Raw genomic sequence first — 21,563 nt, 5'->3', positions numbered from 1 at the left:
GTGGGTAACTTTTCTTCGAACTGTGATACAGATATAAAAATTTTAATGGAACACTACATTAACGTGTTTATAGAGTAGAAACTTATGCTTACTTAAATATGAATCAATTTTTTGTAATCAATATTTATTGAAAACCTGGTAGCAGCAGCGCAAGATGACGTCGTCAATAATATGGCTGTTGTGGCAAAATAGGACACCGCGTAAAACCCTATGTCTAGATATAAACTTAAGCTGATCAGTACTTTGTAGGGGAACCCTTTGCATCGATCACCGCTTGGCACCGATGATGCATGCAATTCAGCAAATTGTCGATGGCCATCTCGTCCATGTTCCCCCACTCCTGCTGCAGTTGGTAAAACTTCTCGTCAATGTTTCTGGCTTTCTTGACCCACAGACGGCGCTCCAGCTTTTTCCCAAAGATACTCGATTGGGTTAAAGTCAGGGGACTGACTCGGCCACTCCATCAGGTGCACCCTTCTTTTCCTGAACCAATATTCCACAAGCCTGGATGAGCGCTTGGGGTTATTGTCCTGTTAAAACACGTAGCCACGGCCAAGATTCCTCCATGGCCAGGGAAGCATGACGTCTCCAAGGATTTGCTCATAAACTTCCTTCGTCATTACACCATGAATCCGTTGAAGAGGACGCACACCTCGAGCGGAGATACAGCCCCATACCATGACACTCCCTCCACCAAGCTTCACTGTAGGCAGCTGATACCTGGGATTGAATCTGGTGCCTTTGGGACGACGCACGTATTAGATTCCATTGCTGTCAAACAGCATAAACTTAGATTCGTCTGACCAGACAACTTTTTCCATTGGTCAGAAGTCCAGTTGAGGTGCTCCTTTGCCCACTTCAACCTGATTGCCCGGTTCTTCTTCCTTACCATTGGTTTCTAAGGTGGTCTACGGGCATTTAGTCCACCAGCTCGTAGACGGCGTCTCATGATTCATGAAGCCGCGTACCATGGAGCTTCATCCCTGGGACAAACCCTTGGATTTGTCGACGGCCGACAGTCGAGGGTTCGTGCGGCTCGCCCGAACAATGTTTCTATCGACCACGTGGGACGTCGACCTAGGTCGTCCTGAAGACTGCCGAGTAAAGCACCTCCTCTCAGCCTGTTTCTCTTGAGAACTTCAGAAACCGTTGATTGCGCTACTCCAAATTGCACTGAAAGCTGGCGCTGCCTCGTCCCAGACTGGTATCCACGGATGATCGCCTTCTGAACATTCTCCTCTAAACTCTTTGCACCGCGTACTCTTCCCATTGCCTGCTAAATATGCTTATATTAAAATAACCCATAATAAAAACCATAGGAATTCAATATTCGTTTCTTACAAAAGGAAACGTAGGTGGCTGTGAACGGCCACGAGGTGACGAAGAAGAAGGCGCAATTTGAAAAATAAAGAAAACCTACCGGTGTCTCAACAACCGACCCCTGGTGGCTAAAAATGCTGCATTATGGTGTACCTTATCAAAACAAAATATTATTGGCTATTCAGTAGACGTCGAGCACTACTTCTGTAAAAGAAACGAAATCTCAAATCTTTTTCTTCACGACTGTATCTGTTCCGACCACTTTTTTCCGGTGAACTACGAAATGAATATTCGAGTGCGGCGAAGCCCCGGCCTGGATTTTTGAAGAGCCTACTGTTTGATATTACAGACAGGATTTGGTAGAATTTTAGTGTGTTAGTGTTGATAGTCGCTAATGACACATATCATCTCTGGTAGCTACCTGTTTTAACACCGGCCGCTTCACGAGAGCGGGCGCACGGCCACCGCTCTTGTGTCAGGCGTTGCCGGAGGGGGTGGGGGGCCTGCGGCCGCTTCTGCTCCTCTCGGCGCCGGCACCTGAGGCATCTATTGTCGGCGGCCGCAACCTTGGCAGTAGCAAAAAGTGGCCGTCCACGCCAGTACACCACAGACGAACTAAAAGAGCGGAAGAACGACAGTCATGCTTTCGCATTCACAACTCGTAAGAAGTGCTTAGTGTCCCCGGACCTTTATGGGAAATTTGTCTTGAGTACGTTCCCCTTTTTCCTTTTGGTAGAAGTAAACGTTACAGGTCAAGCTGTACCCTGCCAGCTCCGCTGTAGTGTGTTGACTACGCAATTAGGCTCACGACGTTTCTATCGGCCTTCGAGGTGGTCATGCAAGTTATTGAACGCTTTCAGCAGTTCACGCGACTGTCTTAGTGGGTACAAATGCTGTAATTTCGCCCGATCAGGTGGTTACACAAGCCACCGGTCAAAGCCGCTCATAATTTGCTGGCAAGTGTCCCAGCTACTCCGAACAAACTTTGGCACACGCAAAGAGACGTGCGTACTGCGCCACGGTCTTTTGAGGTCTTGGAGTCCCCTCCAACCTAGTACCATTCTACTGCGAGAGATGTCTACAGTTGCTTTCAATGTGGAGCCTGGAAGGTGCTTCCGGCTGCTGAGGTTTCAGTGGACTGTCAAGCTGGAGAGCGACCCATAGCAGTACAGCCATCTGCTGCGTTCACCTTCGCTGCTGTGCCATCGCCAGGAAAGCAACAGGATGACGCAGGTGTAGCATTGTCGGGCGGCAATCGAGGGACCAGAAATGAGGATACAAACACAGCAGTCGGAAACACCTTCCAGGCTCCACATTGAAAGCAACTGTAGACATCTCTCGTAGTAGAATGGTACTAGGTTGGAGGGGACTCCAAGACCTCAAAAGACCGTGGCGCAGTACGCACGTCTCTTTGCGTGTGCCAAAGTTTGTTCGGAGTAGCTGGGACACTTGCCAGCAAATTATGAGCGGCTTTGACCGGTGGCTTGTGTAACGACGCAGTCCAAACGTAGGTTGGAACCTGGGAGAGGGCGGCATACCCCGCTGAATACTTGCATGGTAAGGCTTTTGGCGGCTTTCAGCACCACATGAATTTGCAGTTATTTGTCAAGGATGAATTATAAATGTGCTTGTGACGTGTGAGGCACCCAAACGCTCGATATGGCAAGTGTTGAGCATCGTTGCAACTAGAGATGCTGCAAACCTTTTTTCGAACCTGAGGTTTGAAGATTGCACTGAGGGAATCAAAGCGTTTCAAACATTTTACGTTAAGAAATTCAACTATTTTTAAACTTTTTATGCGAAGAAATTCAACTTTTTTTAAAACTTTTTATGCGAAAAAAATTCGATTATTTTCGAACATTTAAATTTCTTGCGATAAGAGATTCAACAGTTTTTGAACTTTCAAACTTAACCACATTAAGAAAGTCAACAATGTAGTGTTTTCAAATTCTTCTACTTCCTCGTCCAATCGAAGTTGATGGCACGACTGTGCGTCCTGGGAAATAAAAGAAGAAAAAAAGAGGGAGCACGAGAGAAAAGGATTCGAGACAGATTCTGCCTGACAGATCGGGTGTCCTGTGTGATTCTCTCGTTCGGGTTGAGCTCGCTCGACTCAACTGGCTATCGCCGGCAGAACTTCAAATGAGGTGAGCGGGCTTGGAGCAACCTGCCCTAGGCTACGTTGGGATGAACACTCGGCCCAGCGACGTACGCCCATAGAAGATTCACCTCGCAAAATACAAAACCGGTTCCAACGACTAACCAGGCAGGGAGCGGCACGCTTTGGCTCCCCGAATAATAAACACGCTCTTACCCGATCCAAAGTACCGAAGCGAAGCCCATTAAAGGGATGCTGAACCGAAATCTGGATTCCGCAAAAGATGCGGCAAAAGCGTGCAGCGGGATGCTACAAACACCAAAACATCACTCATACAGCATTGTTTTGAAACAGCATTGTTTTTTCGAAATCCAAATTCCATGGTATGTTCCTATGATCCTGCTAAATTTGTTTTAAAAATGGCACTATAGTTTCTTGAATAAATCGATTTAAAGGCGGGTCCCTCGGAACCGCCCCGTTCGAAAAGACCCAAGTGACTGGAGGCTGGTGACGTCACCAGCCTCCAGCCACGCAGTCCCCTTCCACGCACTCACAGTTGGCTCTCTTGGCGTCACGAGCTTCTGCTTATTCGTTTACCTTCCGCGTTTCGAGCATGCGGTCCGTGGCGATTATGTCTACGGCATCGCTCGCCTTGTCAAAGTGTTCGACATTGATCGCAGCAGCGATGAGGGTGATTTTTATCAAGAGATGTTGGAAGCTGTTAATTTTGACTGTGGTCCTCTGGCGACCAGCTTCAGTGACTGCGAGTTACGGACGAACTCGCCGTGGTCACCGTCATACGGGATCTCACAGACGCATGCAAGGTGGAAGGCAAACGAGCCGGGGACGAGAGCAAGGATAGCGTTCCGGTTGCCGAGTTGCGTGAACGGTTTTGGACGCACCGTGGCGAGGCTAGCTTGGGCGATCATGGGGGCGCCTAGAATGACAGAGCGTTAATGCTCACGTGGTTTGTGGACACCATGATGTGACTAACTTGGGCAGTGTTGCCTGGTCGCCAGATGAAAATGATGAAAATTTGTAATTGTATATTGCAATTACCAAGCTCCGAAAATCCCGTAACTTGGTGTATATATACCAGGCACGTAGCCAGGGGGGGGGGGGGGGGGGGCTCCCCCTCCCCGAAATCTTCCATTTTGTTGAGACCTCCTCTTCCCCTCCCCCTCATACAGCATTTTTTCATGGGCTACACCCCCCCCCCCCCCCCAAAAAAAAAAAAAAAATCCTGGCTACGGGCCTGGTATAAGTAGCCTGTTAGCATTCCATTTCGAAATCAATCTGTCCGTTTAATTTTCATGTCATAATCTTTTTTAAGATCACGGGTTAATTCTTTTCCCGGCAGATTCAAGTGGCGGACGGAACATCACGTTTATTCCTTCAGTTGTCTGCTGCAACGCTAAGACTATAGTCTACAACGCCTTGGGCGCCTCAGCCGCCGCGGTGGCTTGGAGGCGAGAGCGCCGGCCTACGGATCCCCATGTGGCGGGTTCGAATCCCTGCCGAGGTGCCTGCAATCTGACGGAGGCTGATTGCAGAGAAGGCGCCGTGTAGCCGAGCTTTCGGTTGCACGTCAAAAGATCCCCAGGTGTCTAGACGGTGGATTTGAAAGCGCAAAAGACTGAGAAGAGAAGGAGGGGACAGTTGTAAGTAAGCGCTCTGTCCTGTCCCCTCCTTCTCTTCTCAGTCTTTTGCGCTTTCAAATCCACCGTCTAGATGTTCAACCAACTAGCCCCCCAATTAATTCTGATCCCCAGGTGGTCGAAATGAATCGTCAGTCATCCGCTGGGGCGAGCCAGATGCCCGTAGTTGGTTTGGCACGTGAAACTCCCAAGTTTGACTTTTTGGTTTTGGGCGCCTCACCAGCCACAGATGCCCTCTTGCTTCTAAAAGCCACTACGTCAGCGTCGCGTTGCGATTGGTTTCCCCTTCGCGGTTCGGGAAAGCGGTTGGGAGAAATCGGTCCCGAAGCGGTTGGAAAACGTGTCGCAACCGCTCGATCCCAGCCGCTTTGCGGCCCAGGACGCGCGGATCCGCTTTGCGGTTGCAGATCCGCTTCCAGTGTGAACATGCCATAAGAGGTGACGCTGGAGCTTAGGGAGGTCGGCCATGTTACAGGTATCCGAGCAAGATATCAGACGTCATCTGGGTCGTGTTCCAAAATTTACTCGATCTTACATGAGGGCGAGGGTTTTGTAGCTTGGAGTTTTGAAACCAAACCACGACCAGCGTTTTTCAACTAATGCTGTCGCGTGACATGACCCACCGGAGTAATTCGGATCCATTTGGCTAAGATATGGAAACAGCTCCGTTGACCTGCGTGCGTGACGTCACCATGGCGCCGCTGTTGGAGGGATATCTGACGCTCTGGTTGCGCCCATTGAGTCCGGTCTACGTCGCCCCCCCCCCCCCCCCCCCCCCCCCAATCTTGTGCAAACCACAAAATTCGCTATTGGTTACTTGTCATGACGTGTTTGTAGAACCGAGGGAAGCTCCCCAAAAAACTGAAATTCTATTTTTTTACGCCAGTAAATGAATCGGGACGATGAACGTAGAGTATGTAATAAACGACAAGGATTCCATAAAGACATTTAGCTCGAAATTTCTGAAAAAGTTTCACGGCCCCTTTAAGAATCAATGCAGATTGTTGGGCTAGTTGGTACTGGGAATTCGACGTCATGATGGCGCTGGAGACGAGGACAAAAGGGAGACAGACAACACGGAGCGCTCCGTGTTGTCTGTCTCCCTTTTGTCCTCGTCAAATTCCCTTTAAGAATAATTAATTTTTTTTATAAAGTGAAATCATTTGAGACATGCGGCGACCTTTAATTCTCATTACATGTCATGTTTTAATCACTCTCATTCCAAGCGTGATGTCAAGTTTTACGTGAGGGCTGTGAGTTGTTTGAAATTCCCGCGTGAGGTCAAATTGCTGTGACGTCATGACCCTAAGAACAATTATGATTTTCGCCTTCCACCTCCGACGCAGGCTTTTCTGCGACAAGAGCTCCTTAAAGCTATTACTCTAAAATTAAGGAGTACTTGCAAGCGAGTGAAAAGTAGGAGGTTCCAGGTAAGATGCGTCGTCTCTCTACATTGGTTTTAATCCAGAAGTGCTAACATTAAGATTCTAAGTCTTACGTTCGTAACGCGACAATGCTTTCACCGATTGCTTTGCTACACCAGCACTCTAACCATTTCAAAGCATGTAACGTCTGTCACTGCGGTGAACCTCGTAAGTGTGGCGAAAACAGCCTTCGCAATACAGTCAAGCTTCCGTAAGATATAAAGACCGTAGTCCGATAGTCTGCCAATCTGTTCGAAACCGGTTGCTCTCATACGAAAACCAGGCACGTTGGTATTATACAAGACGTATGCATATTACTCTAAACTTCCGTGTTTTTTTTTTTTTGTTTTTTTTTTTGTGTGGACACAACAACATTAGCCCCGGACGGGAAGTGCCGACATTAATTGAGCGTGCGTGCTAGCACAACCTGAAGCGTTCTTCTGGACAACATGCTTGTGTTGAAGCCTATTAATAAAGGAAACATGTGCATAATAGAACTAACAAAGCACATGCAAGCGAGCCGATGAACTTCCAACATCTTAAAAACCGACTTTTATTTTTTTTGGTTCTTTTTTGTTGTTTAGTTTCGGGTCTTTAACATGCTAGAACTGAATTTTTTTTCGTATAATGAAACTCGGCTTGACTTGTAAGCCGTGTTTAATTTTTTGTTCACGAATCGGTTAAACTCTGCCTGAAAGTTATTTTTTTAATGGTAGAAGAAGGCCGTCACACATATTACAGAAATTTCACCTTCCTTGCACTGCATGCTGAGAGGCAAATAAAGCTGATAAAATAAATAAATATTTTTGCGAATTACGAAGCGTAGTTGATATACTTAAAGTCTAAAATAAGATATCAACTTCTAAACACAGTAGCTACAACATACCCATGTCTGCACCGTGTGTTGCAAGGCTCGATACGTGCTTTGAAACGCGTGTTAACAGGAAAGTGCTCACTTCTCGGTTGCGTGCAAGAAGGACGCAAGAACGCAGGCAGAGCGACCAATTTTCTCGTAATGATGGGACAGCAAGGGCGAAGGCTGAGTTGTTTATTCTGGGAGTGCACATTGGTGGATCACGCATACTCTCCGTACATGTCCGATCCCACTTCTTGTGCATGGAGTGAGATAACATGTGCTGCCAGGCCAATACCATCTGAATGCAAGGCCAGGCTCATGACGTCATTGTTAATGGGTCACAAAGTAGCCCCAGGTGGCAAACATATGTTGAAAAATAGACAGGACTCGCCGAAAGACGGCAGACTCGTTCGTCTGGGTGCAGAGCCGTATAGAGAATCAGATCAATGGGAGGAGACGGCTAGAGCCCGGCTCGAGCGGTGAAAGCGGCGGCGCCACCAGCGGAGCATGTTCCCCTAGTGATGAACTTGCGAAGTAAGAATGAGCTGGAATGACCTTGGAGGATTCGCGTAATGCGATGCAGGTATAATTTTTTTTTCTTTTGGATAAGGTTGAAAGTAGATTAATGTGTAACTGCAAGAGATTGGCGGAAAAAGGGAGTTTAAGGTGTTGAGCGCGTTTACTGAGCCAGGAAAGGTGACACATGACGAGGAAAACTTCCTGAAACATGAGGCAAAACCTTGAATGTGGGGTGCGCATTCGGGGTTTGGGTGAAAATTAGCACGGAACCGAATCCGCAGTTTTCACCGGGCAGCCGTAAATCAAGAGAAAGAATGACTGCGTTCTTAACGTTGCCGTGACGACCACGTCACGAGGGTTGCCCTTTCAGTTACGAAGAGTCGCAAATTTGAACACTTGCGGGATGAAATCAAGTCCTTGAATGCATCCCATCCTTACCTAAAAATTGTGTTTAGAAGGTATTTGTAAAGCTCACTGCTTCCACTAGGGGAATATTTGTGGATAGTTGTTGGTCACAAGAGCTGTCAATCATCGCGCCCAAGGTCATTTAAATAACTTCGGGCATGGACGTGTCTTTATTTTCGCCCTATTACCAATAAATAACCAACCCCTCTCTACATCTACGGCTCAGTCTTAGCGGCATAGCATTCTAGCATCGCGCTCATTTCGAGACATTGTAAGACGCGCCGCGAGCGACGCTGACGTAAGCTAGGCGGCCCTGCGTGGATTCACTAAATGATGACGTTGGGGGGGGGGGGGGGGGGGTGGAGGAGCAAAGTCGCCGTCCTTGTCTTCTTGGGGGTATTAGTCAGGCCCGAATGCATGGCCTTTGGGGCCTGGCTAACCTCAGAAACTTTGCGATAGACGTTGGTATGCGAACGCCATTTCCGTGCTCTGCTATGTTGATAAACGGCGACCGCCGACCGCATCTGCCATTTGTTTACACGCCGACGCTCAGTTATCGGCGTCGTTTTTGGTGTCGGAGACACGCTGAAGCACAGTGAGTGGCTCCGTTCCAACGACAGAGCTCAGCAAGAAGGATCGGGGACGTATTTGGGTCCCATAAGCGCACGCGCTTGCTCCTGTTGGTTTCTGATAGGAGTCGCCCCGACATGCATCTACTGGGCCATTTTTTGATTGCCGACGGGAACGCCGGTATGTATGAAAATTGGCTACCATACGAGGCTCCCGTGTCTCGCCGACTATACTGCGGCCAACGGAGTCCATCAGCATAGGAAGGAACTCGATCCAGTCTAAAACATGCCACCGTCAACTACTCTCCGGGCACGTCACGTGAAATATATACTTTGCGGACGCCTCAAAAACACCTATCGGACACGTCCTAGGAGGTTACTTAAAGAAAAGTGTAAGTGTCGGAAAGGCCGCTTTCTCGTAATCATGAACTGCAGTCGCTTTTCAAGCTCTAAAGAAGCTAAATGCCTCGACAATCTTTACAAAAAAAAAAAAAAATACAACCATGCACACATTACAAAAAAAACAAAACAAAAACAACTGAGAAGCATACGATGCACGACTAACAAAGATTATCGACGCGTGTGGTATATGTTACCAACATTCATTCCGGAAGCGCTTAGCTTGAACGGCGATGAAACCTTGCCAACCGCGGTTTTACCGTCTCAAGAAACCTTGATTACGCATCTATAAAACCTGACGGAACATGTATAGTTAAAAAAAAATAGTTTCTCGAGTAAGCGATATACGGCTCTAGGGTTTAAGGAGTTGAAAATATGTTCTCGCCTTCAAGATCGCTTCGGTATGAAGCACGCCAGTAAAGTGTCTGGAATACCTTTTTTTCTTGCTCATAGCTCGTATGCCTCGAATTATACATTAAAGACTGAATATAAGTTCGCAATCCCGACTCTGTACGAAGTATTTCCCCTTTAGATGCGAAGGTTCGCCGATTCTCTAAAGGCGCGCTCACGCTGCTGTAATACATCGTACAAAAGACTTTCTGGAGGCACTAGAGAGTTATAGGGAACCGTGTTTGCACATCAGATACGGCACAATGGGCCATCCGGCTCAAAGTGCGCATGCGCTGCCACAGAAGACTCACATATGCGCAGTTCATACCGTGTATCAGATGTGCGAAAAACGGTTTCCTAAAACTCCCTACTGTCTGAGACGTGTTTCTTTCCCGTACGACGATCCTCCTCTCACAATTGGTCACGCAATAGAAGTCTTGCAGGCGAGTTCGAAAGCGTGCGTATGCTTGAGGCACGTCTTCTGATAATCCCCTCACCATTTGCGGTGCCAACACCGCGTGTCTTTTTGCAGGATGTTATGGGCTTTGTGACTGCGACTTAAAGACCTCCGGTCTCAACATATTTAAACCTCAGCGCGCTTTTGTTCGATGTTATATGCAGCGTGACTGCCACTTCAAGGCCTCCAGTTTCAGAACATTTAAATTCCGAAGCGAAAAAAAAAAGAAAAAAAAAAGGTCATCAGGATTCGTGAAACCGAAACGCGGATAAAAAAAAAAAAAAAGGGGGGGAGGGGGGGGGGGGGAGGCGAACAAAGACTCTTCCGTTTTTTTATACCATGATTAGCCAGTGATCGATTAAAGCCGTAAAATAAAGATAAAAAAAAAAAAAAACTTCGGCCATTGTGGAGTTCAGAGCCCCCAGCGAACGGAAGCGAACTTGGCAGCGGCGACGGTTAAGAGCAACGCTTACAACCAGCTGTTTTGTAGGCAGTTTTCCAGAGCCAGCCAGTTTCTCCTGGCACAAGCCCACGGAACCACCGAGCGGCAGCATGACGGAACATCGCACCGGAACAACAGCCGTTGGTCAAGAACGTCCAGTGTCGCCTGCGCTGCACTACAAAAGACGACTGCCTTTTGGCCGTTTCCCGAGCCAGCCAGTTTTTCCCGGCGCAAGCCTACGGAACCATGAAGCGGCAGCGTGACGGAGCTTCGAATAGGATCAACAGCCATTGGTCAAGACCGCCCAGTGTCGCCTGCGCTGCACTACAAAAGAAGACTGCCTTCTCGTATGCTGGCATTTGGCAGCGGCGACGGATAAGAGCAACGCTTAAAACCAGCTGTTTTGTAGGCAGTTTTCCATAGCCAGCCAGTTTCTCCTGGCACAAGCCTACGGAACCACCGAGCGGCAGCATGACGGAACATCGCACCGGAACAACAGCCGTTGGTCAAGAACGTCCAGTGTCGCCTGCGCTGCACTACAAAAGACGACTGCCTTTTGGCCGTTTTCCGAGCCAGCCAGCTTTTCCCGGCTCAAGCCTAAGGAACCATGAAGCGGCAGCGTGACGGAGCTTCGAATAGGATCAACAGCCATTGGTCAAGACTGCCCAGTGTCGCCTGCGCTGCACTACAAAAGAAGACTGCCTTCTCGTATGCTGGCATTTGGCAGCGGCGACGGATAAGAGCAACGCTTACAACCAGCTGTTTTGTAGGCAGTTTTCCAGAGCCAGCCAGTTTCTCCTGGCACAAGCCCACGGAACCACCGAGCGGCAGCATGACGGAACATCGCACCGGAACAACAGCCGTTGGTCAAGAACGTCCAGTGTCGCCTGCACTGCACTACAAAAGACGACTGCCTTTTGGCCGTTTTCCGAGCCAGCCAGTTTTTCCCGGCTCAAGCCTACGGAACCATGAAGCGGCAGCGTGACGGAGCTTCGAATAGGATCAACAGCCATTGGTCAAGACCGCCCAGTGTCGCCTGCGCTGCACTACAAAAGAAGACTGCCTTCTCGTATGCTGGCATTTGGCAGCGGCGACGGATAAGAGCAACGCTTAAAACCAGCTGTTTTGTAGGCAGTTTTCCATAGCCAGCCAGTTTCTCCTGGCACAAGCCTACGGAACCACCGAGCGGCAGCATGACGGAACATCGCACCGGAACAACAGCCGTTGGTCAAGAACGTCCAGTGTCGCCTGCGCTGCACTACAAAAGACGACTGCCTTTTGGCCGTTTTCCGAGCCAGCCAGCTTTTCCCGGCTCAAGCCTAAGGAACCATGAAGCGGCAGCGTGACGGAGCTTCGAATAGGATCAACAGCCATTGGTCAAGACTGCCCAGTGTCGCCTGCGCTGCACTACAAAAGAAGACTGCCTTCTCGTATGCTGGCATTTGGCAGCGGCGACGGATAAGAGCAACGCTTACAACAAGCTGTTTTGTAGGCAGTTTTCCAGAGCCAGCCAGTTTCTCCTGGCACAAGCCCACGGAACCACCGAGCGGCAGCATGACGGAACATCGCACCGGAACAACAGCCGTTGGTCAAGAACATCCAGTGTCGCCTGCGCTGCACTACAAAACACGACTGCCTTTTGGCCGTTTTCCGAGCCAGCTAGTTTTTCCCGGCTCAAGCCTACGGAACCATGAAGCGGCAGCGTGACGGAGCTTCAAATAGGCTCAACAGCCATTGGTCAAGACCGCCCAGTGTCGCCTGCGCTGCACTACAAAAGAAGACTGCCTTCTCGTATGCTGGCATTTGGCAGCGGCGACGGATAAGAGCAACGCTTACATCCAGCTGTTTTGTAGGCAGTTTTCCCGAAACAGCCAGTTTTTCCCGGCACAAGTCCACGGAACCACCGAGCGGCAGCATGACGGAACATCGCACCGGAACAACAGCCGTTGGTCAAGACCGTCCAGTGTCGCCTGCGCTGCACTACAAAAGACGACTGCCTTTTGGCCGTTTCCCGAGCCAGCCAGTTTTTCCCGGCGCAAGCCTACGGAACCATGAAGCGGCAGCGTGACGGAGCTTCCAATAGGATCAACAGCCATTGGTCAAGACCGCCCAGTGTCACCTGCGCTGCACTACAAAAGAAGACTGCCTTCTCGTATGCTGGCATTTGGCAGCGGCGACGGATAAGAGCAACGCTTACAACCTGCTGTTTTGTAGGCAGTTTTCCAGAGCCAGCCAGTTTCTCCTAGCACAAGCCCACGGAACCACCGAGCGGCAGCGTGACGGAACATCGCACCGGAACAACAGCCGTTGGTCAAGACCGTCCAGTGTCGCCTGCTCTGCACTACAAAAGACGACTGCCTTTTGGCCGTTTTCCGAGCCAGCCAGTTTTTCCCGGCGCAAGCCTACGGAACCATGAAGCGGCAGCGTGACGGAGCTTCGAATAGGATCAACAGCCATTGGTCAAGACGGTCCAGTGTCGCCTGCGCTGACTGCAAAAGAAGACTGCCTGCTCGTATGCTGGCACTTGGTAGCGGCGACGGATAAGAGCAATGCTTACAACCAACCGTTTTGCAGGTTTGTGTACTGTTCTTTTTACTTGCAAACTTCAGCAATGTCTTACGTCGCCGCTCGCAAACTTGCACTGCCTCATTTTTTTTGTAAACGTTTTTAAAAGTGCGTTGTTCACTCCCTGTCCTTCGATTACTGCTTTGTTTATTTGAATGGCGAAGGATTTTATAAAAATATTGAATGACTCCAAAAAGGAATTTCCTCAAGAATTTAAGAATTTACGTGAATCTTCCGAAAGAGACATACGGACAGATATTCGTGTAATACGAACGGAGTTGAAAGGTGTGCAAGAGATCATGACCTTCATGAATACCACGTTTGTAGAAATCAGGGGGAACCTTCAAATCGTCATGAGAGAAAATGCAAACCTGAAAAAGGACTACGCAAATCTTTGCCTAAAGTGTGAAGCAATGGTGGAAAAACTGAAGAAGGTGCCAGGAACGGTTAACAGTATTCGAACGGAAACGGGAACGGAAACGGGAACGGGCGAACAGTATTCTAGGAACGGAAACATTGAGATAAAGGGTGTCGAGAAGCGCAATCAGGAACACCTTTGCGATATGCTTGATGAACTGGGGGGTGCGATCGGCGAGCCGATCACGTGTGCTAATATCGCCGCATGTCATCGCGTACTGACTCGAGACGCCGAAATGATCAATATCATTGTGCAGTTTATGAACCGAAAAAAACGTGACGCGGTGCTCGGAAAATCAAAAAAGAAACGCCTTATAAACTCAGACCTAGGCGTTCCTTGTCAAGCACCCATCTTTGTGAATGAACATCTTTGCGCAACTATCAAACAAATCCTTGGAATGACGGTAACAAAGCGGCAATGCGATTGGAAATTTCTTTGGGTACAAAATGGCAAAGTCCTCGCACGTAAAGCTGAACATGCACCTGTCATCACCATCGCTAACGAAGCTGACCTTGTTAAGATTAGTTAGCGTAATCAGTGCCTCTGTGGCAAATTACTAATTTTTCTCTTTTTTTTTTCTTGATAGAATACGTGGAATGTGTGTTGCCTAGCGAAATAAGATTACCTTATACAGCCATCTGTTACATCGGTCTTTCACTTGAATGCACGGTTTATAAAAATAGATTTTATCAACTTTTTCACTTTTCGATGAAATTCAGGCGTCATTCGATACTAATATGTTTACTGAAACATGGTATCAGCAAGACGCTGATATGCTCAATTTAGATGGTTATGAACATTGCTTTTTACGTCGTAGTAATAAGCGTGGTGGTGGTGTGTCGATTTACCTCAAACATAACATTCATGCGGAGCTACTGGATAGTTATTCAAAAATAACAAGCGACTACGAGATATTAAACCATAAAACAAGGATAAAATATATTTTCTTTTATATCGCCCGCCAGCAGCAAACTTTGAAACCTTTGTTTCCTTTCTTGAGCAATTCTTAGAATTTGTGTCGGTAAATAAGTATAATTTAATACTGGGGGGTGACTTTAACGTCAATAAACTTGAACATTCGGTTCAAACTTCACTACTCACGACTACACTAAACTCCGCCGGATTTAGAAATGTCATCACATCTCCGACTAGAGTAACCCTATCTACTTCTAATTCCATTGATATTTTTATCAGTAATGTTAATACAGACGTTAAAGTTGCTGGCACAGTAAGTTGTGACATCAGTGACCACAGTCCAATATTTCTGTCTTTTTATAATCACGATTTCAAGGAACTGGTAAATAAAAATATAAATATAATAACATTTCAGAACATTTCAAATTCTAATATTCTCGCATTTCTTAATGCCGTACTAAGCCAAGATTGGGACTTTCTTTATTCCCTCCGAGATGTAAACAATGCATACAATCACTTATTTAAACATTCAAGATGCTTTACTATTTGCACTTTCCGAAAGTAATAGTTACTGTATGAAAGAAAAGACTGCCTATATCAGGCGTTTTTAAGGTCACGGGATTTAAACAAACTAGTCATCTTTAAGAAATTTCGAAACGAGTTAACCGCTGAATTGCGAAAAGTGAAATCTGTGTACTACAAAGAAATGTTTAATGGCGTTGACAAGCAACGATCTGATATTATGTGGAAAAAAGTTAATGAAGCTCTGAACCGCGGGACAATCTCAAAACAAATAGGTAACCTAATTGTAGATGGCCAAACTGTGTCTGGAGTCTCTCTGGCTAAATTCTTTAACGACTATTTCGTAAATATAACACCCAGCCCGCACAGTGACAGTGCTCTATTGTTTGTTCACGAAATCAGTTGCAGTTTGTTTCTAAAACCTACGGATGAAACAGAAATATTTATTACTTTTATTGGGCTAAAAAATACTAAGAGTTATTATATTAATGATTTACAGATAAAAACCTATTAAATTTGTTATAGATATAATCTCACCATGCTTAACATATATATTCAATTTGTCTTTCACTTCTGGTAAGTTTCTTGAAAATATGAAACTAGCTAAAATCTCAGTTATTTTTAAAGGAGGGGATAAAAACATGTTGTGTAATTATAGACCAATTTCTATTCTTCCTATTTTCTCCAAGATGCTAGAAAAAAATTATATTTGAACGTATTGAACATTTTTTCGTAAAATATTCTATACAAACAGAGTTTCAATTTGGCTTTCAAAAAGGTAATTCTGCTGAATCGGCATTGTTACTACAGAGAGATGTTATACTTGGAAATATTGAAAAAAGACTGCACACACTTGCTGTTTTCATCGACTATAGTAAAGCTTTTTATTGCCTCAATCATATAGCGCTACTTTCGAAGCTTTATAAATATGGGGTTCGCGGCATATCATTTGAATTGCTTAAATCATACCTAGAGAATCGCCAGCAAAGTGTGTCTATTGGCGGCCAACGCTCACCGTTCTCAAACATTGTTTGTGGCGTCCCACAGGGCAGTATCCTTGGAACCTTTATTATTTAATGCTTATATAAACGATGTAGTAAACATTACTGATCAAGCTCAATTTATAAGTTATGCAGATGATACGAGAATTTTTTTTCAGTAATGATGTTGATGACTTATAAGAAGGGCAAATTTCGTTTTAGAAAAATTTTTCTTTTGGTCAGATGTCAGTGGGTTAAAAATTAACACATTAAAGTCAAAAGCAATTCTGTTTAGACCCGCTAATAATTTAGTAAATATTACAAATCTCCTAGTGATTGGAAACGCGTCAATTGAAATAGTAAATCAACACAAAACTCTTGGCGTATACTTCTCTGAACATATGATGTGGAATTTCCACATTTAATATTTAACGGAAAAGCTTTCTCAAGTAGTTTGGGCAGTTGCTAGGTGCCGTAGTTTTTTGCCGGTAAACATTAAGCTAAAAATATATTACGCCTTATTTAATTCCCATTTGAATTGCTGTCACTTGGTATGGGGAACAACTACAAAGGCAAACTTAAATAGCATTTTTTTACTTCAAAAAAGATATGGCGTTTTATTGCGGATGCTTCGTATAAATATCATACTGAATCCTTATTTCATAAATGTAAAGTAATTCGTGTAGAACACTTCTAGGAATTCCGCCTACTTCATTCAATCAGCTTCTCATCTTCCACGTTTGTGAATTTTTTATATCACACTTCCGAACTAACTTTACATGAAAGCACAATCAATACACGTTTTCCAGAGAAATAGTTGGTCCCTCGAAATCGCACAAACTATAGTCTTCAATCCCTCACTACAACATTCCAACATCTTTAAATAAATAGCGTCTTCATAGTAGCAATCTTTTCACTCTTCCTAAAAATAAACTTCGGACATACTTTGCTTAAAACCACATGAAATGTTTTTTTACATGTTGGTTTGACGTTGTGGCGTGAGAAATGTATTAATTTGTGATGTCATATTCTTTACAGAATGTATATATGATATTTTCGTGAAGTTGCTGCTGCCGTTTGTTACAGGACCCCAGACCCCGTCAAGCTGCTTATATAGCAGCTTTTTGTCTGGAGGTCCCTCCAATGTATATCTGGAACAATAAAGCTTGAATTGAAAACTAAAACTTTCCATATGGATGAGTACATACGTACCCGGTCGAGGGCTGCCCGTTGTCTATCCGACAGGTCCTCCAGATAGCCGCTCATCGTGCTCTGCAGCTGAGCGATATACACCGGCGCCCACACGTCACAGACGCTGGATAAGAGAGGAGATTTCCCTCTCCCCTTCCGCAGTGTCCCAGACTACTCGCAGCCTGCGGACCGGGATGGAGAATACCGTTTGCGGTCTGCGTACTTGACAGATACGCCCCTTCCGATCAACACCTCGTAAAAGAGAAGGCCGTAGCGCTCTTCTCGTGAAGTCGCGAAGCAAGGCTATCGGGGGCGCGCGTGGGAGCTAAGGCAACGCGCGCGGATCAACCGTCGTAACGCACTTTTAGTCATATACGCGTGTCTTATTAGCTAAAATAAAAGCTGCACATAGAAAGGGGTATCGAAAATGTTTTATTACACGGGCAAAATATTACACCGCCAAATAATCGGTATAAAATGCTACGCAGTAGGCGTATAAGAGATAACATTGAGTCACGCAGTTATTGCTGTAGGAATGCATATTTTACACAGAAATACTTCGACAAAAATGCTGTGTTCAATCACCTTGACACGCAGTGATTGGACACAGCAACCCAGATCAGCTAAAAATCAGGTAGACGTAGTCAACGCGGACACGGCTAGACAAAGGTCGCTTATGATCATGTAAGCGATGTTATCGCTTGCAGTCACTGAATTCTTGCATCATACCCTGGCCACATGGCAAAATAATGTAATTCCGATCGAATAAGATTATGGGGTTGACAAATCAGCTTGCGACGCTAGTATAATCACTTAAGACCGCGAGCTGATTAAAGGGAAGCTATGGAGGTTCTTGAAAAAAATGAGTTAAAAGTGAATTTTACTGTATTTTTACCACGTGAACCCGAATACCCAAACCATTCGCTGCGCAAGTATTTTTAAACGCGAGAAAACGCGAAAGACAGTCGCTGTACGTGATGACATCGACGGATCTTTTGGCTGCCCAAGGCTAGGGGGGCGGGGCTTCAGCCCTATTTTGAAATTGTTCTTATGGCTCTCCGGCGCGTCCCATTGAAATATAATTTTGCTATCTGTTATTCTAAAGATGAAATGAACGCAATTCAAGTGTTTTTTTTTTTTTTCAAATGCAGAAGTGCCCCCGCTTCCCTTTATATCCCATATCATTTAATAAAAAAATATCTTAACTTTTCCGTGTGGCAGGGGTACTAAACTTACTATTTACAGTCAACTAACTTACTTCTCCCTATGGGCTCGAGCTGCCTTAGAACAAAATATCTTATTTTGTAATCAATAATACTATTACCTTAATACAGTTAAGATTCTGGTATAAGAGCGGCAAGGGCCATAGAATAATAACATTAGTATAAATAAACACATAATCACGAACAACGCACTTTCTGCAATTCCACAAACTTGTTATTCAGCTTCCAGTGAAAACTAGAATCTTACCACGCATATTTACAAATGTCGACGCAACCGCACACGGATAACGACGAACAAGATGCCATTCTATCACGAAAAAAAAAAAAAGACGACTGCAGCACTTTACTCGCGTCCCACATGACCAAGAAAGCCCGTAAATAAGTTGTTTCTCACCTGTCGATCGTATCCATACGTCCCACTATATCCGTGACCAAAACATTCAACACGAACTTTAAGTCTCTATCTGTCGCAAGAGAGGTCTATCGATAATCGACCAGTGTCATCGTTAGCTAGTTGCCACACGTGTCACACAAACCGTAGCACGACTTGTTCCGCGAATCCACGTAAATGCTGTAGTATCAAAAAAAAAAAAAAAACTACCCGAGACTGCAGTGACGACCAAGAAACTACCGGAAGGAACAAAAGAACACACACACAGACACACACATTCACACACACACACACACACACACACACACCCACACACACACACACACACACACACACACACGCGCGCGCGCGCACGCACGCGCACACGCACGCGCACGCGCACACGCACACGCACACGCACACGCACACACACACACACACGAGAGCAGCGGCAGCAGTGTGGAAGGCTTAACGTCGTCGACCCATCTCTTGCTCGCGTGCGCTCCCTGCGGCGATGACTGGATTTTTTTCGGTTCCCTTCCCTTCTGAAAGTCTCTGCGTTCCTTTTTGGACAGTCAGCAGCTCACCCACACCGTAAATTTACCAGAATCGGAGCCCGTACGAGGGAAGAAAACGTCCCAGCGGACCGGTTCATTTCAAAAGTGTGGGGATCTGCGCGATTGCACGTACACTCTAAGAAAAAAGTTGGCCTCAAGGGACTAACGGCTGCATTTGGTCCTCTGAACTCCCAGTTAATCCCCGAAAGGACCATCTGGTTCAAGCTAGGTACCGTGCGCAAAAGCTGGGGACTAACTGCGCTCGACTGGGACTAACCGATAGGCGCGGGCCAGCAAAAGCATCCATTAGTCCCCCTCAGGCAGGGTGCATCTGTATGATTAGTCCGCGAAGGCAAACGGAATGTTCACCAAGAGGGCGGATGCTATTTCGCTCGTCTTGGGGATCGGCGAGACTCAGCCCAGCACGGCTGAAAATATTGCCAAAACTAGGACGAAACTGGCGAATTTGTTTAATGTGCAACGAACGTTTAGACATTACATGGTAGAACTTCGTGCGTTGTGCGAATGCGAGTCAACGAATGTGTTGATTCTACTTCACCCAACTATCTTGTCAAAAGTGATCTGTTGACATTTCACAAGTCCCATTTACGTAATTTGCCTTCGCGCAAAAAATGAGTATATATCCAAACGCAACACCTCCAAATACTAACACTTTCTTTCTCTTAAATGAAACTTAAGAAGACGCGCTTTCAACACCGGAGTCTCGGAGTCAGAATAAATGGTCACTTCAGTCGCTAAAACTGAGTTACTGAGAACAAGTCGAGCCTCGTCTCTGCGTCTCCCCGTAACCAACCTTTCTTGGTAGTCCAATGTCGAACTCAAAAACCGCAACGACACACTTCATGCACGGCGCGTTCCATTTAAAAAGCCCATTCAGGGGCAGTATCTAGACGCCTTCATACGATCGTCATCGCTGTTTCAGATAACATTCCAGATGAACAACGAAGAACGAACCGCCCCCGGAACGTCATCCATGGCAACACCCTGCTAATACAAAACAAATGCGAACTAAAAAAAAGGCCCCCCAGAACACTGAAAAAAGAAAGAGAGAGAGAGAGAAAAAAACGTGTTTGCTTGTACGTCACTTGACGGGCGTGTTGAAAATGGTGACCTTCGACCTTTTCCCGTCCTTGGTTCATTGCTGTGTCCGTGTGTTGTGTGTAGTGAGAGGGGGAAAAGAGATTTTCGTGTGCGCGCCCTTCCCCCTCCCACCAACTCCCTACCCCGCATTCTTTCTTGCGCTCCTCGCTCACGCGGGGGGTTGGGCAGATGGGGCAGAGAGGGTCCGTCGGGAAAATGGGAAGGGTCTTTGTTTGGAAAGAACCTGTTTTTAGTACAGCCTTCGTCAGAACTTAGAAGCTGGTCGCCGTTTTTTCTCCCTGTGTCGTCTCCGATCGTTGCGGGATCCGGTTTGGATTCGCGGTGCTGCAACAGTGCACTTGATCTGTTCTGAAGTCACAAGACAAGGGAACTCGATTAAGGTATGTCGAAGTACTTCTGTTTATGGTGTACTCATTACCTACGGCTTCAGAAAGTCGTTTAGTTTGAGCTCGTTTTTTAGCTTCCAAAGCGCGCGCCATGCTCTATTCTTTTTGGCACCATGGTTGCTTATTTTGATATGCAGCACAGAGACCTGATGTTCAATCGTATCGAGCAAAACGCCAGTTCTACCGATGGCTTATTTTTTTTGTGTTTTGCAGACCCTTGCAGGATCGCTTTACCATAAAGGCCTGTTCACACATGCAGCAGAGAGCTACAAGCATAGCGCTGACCTAGAGCTAAGCGCTTGCTGACGGGAGCTTTCAACAGATTTGTATCGCACCGTCAAAACTGTTGCTCATGGCAGACGAAAATAGCTCACGACACGTGAGCAGCGCTACTTCAGCGCTTATCTGCGTATGAGAACCGGCCTTAGAGGGATACTGAAGCGAAACTTGAAATACACCTATTATGGTCAGAAATAGGTTCAATATGATCAATGATATTCATAAATCATAATCGCGCGCTTGTATTTTGAACGGATGGCTATATTTTTCACCCTAATGGGCCCGATTGGGCGCGCGCTCAAAAATCGGCCATCGGAGAGCGCGATGCGTCTTGGGATATTGGGCGCATTCGTGACGTCACTTGTGCCAGTCGGGAAAGGCTACGGCGTGAATGTTGTGGTTACGAGCGTTGCCACTTGGTGGCGCGTCGACGATTTACGACCTGTGACAACGTGGCCGTTTGAGATGTGCAAGGGCTGCACGCACGCTGCACCACGG

The 21,563-nt window shown here is 46.4% G+C and overlaps 1 protein-coding gene across 1 annotated transcript in view; it reads right to left on the bottom strand.

Annotated features, from left to right (window-relative positions):
- The window catches only part of LOC8036914 (SEC14-like protein 2), an 82,619-nt gene extending 65,269 nt beyond the window's left edge, over positions 1-17,350 (bottom strand). Inside the window, exon 1 of the mRNA XM_042293839.1 lies at positions 17,150-17,350. Within this exon, the coding sequence (XP_042149773.1) occupies positions 17,150-17,203 (54 nt within the window). The 5' untranslated portion in view covers positions 17,204-17,350. The remainder of the gene's footprint in view (positions 1-17,149) is intronic.
- Positions 17,351-21,563: the final 4,213 nt, after the last annotated feature.

The sequence above is a fragment of the Ixodes scapularis genome, unplaced genomic scaffold, assembly GCF_016920785.2.
Source record: "Ixodes scapularis isolate PalLabHiFi unplaced genomic scaffold, ASM1692078v2 PGA_scaffold5__190_contigs__length_132052651, whole genome shotgun sequence".
Lineage (NCBI taxonomy): Eukaryota > Metazoa > Arthropoda > Arachnida > Ixodida > Ixodidae > Ixodes > Ixodes scapularis.
The sequence above is the reverse complement of the archived record's forward strand: the minus strand, read 5'-3'. Positions and strand labels throughout refer to the sequence as shown.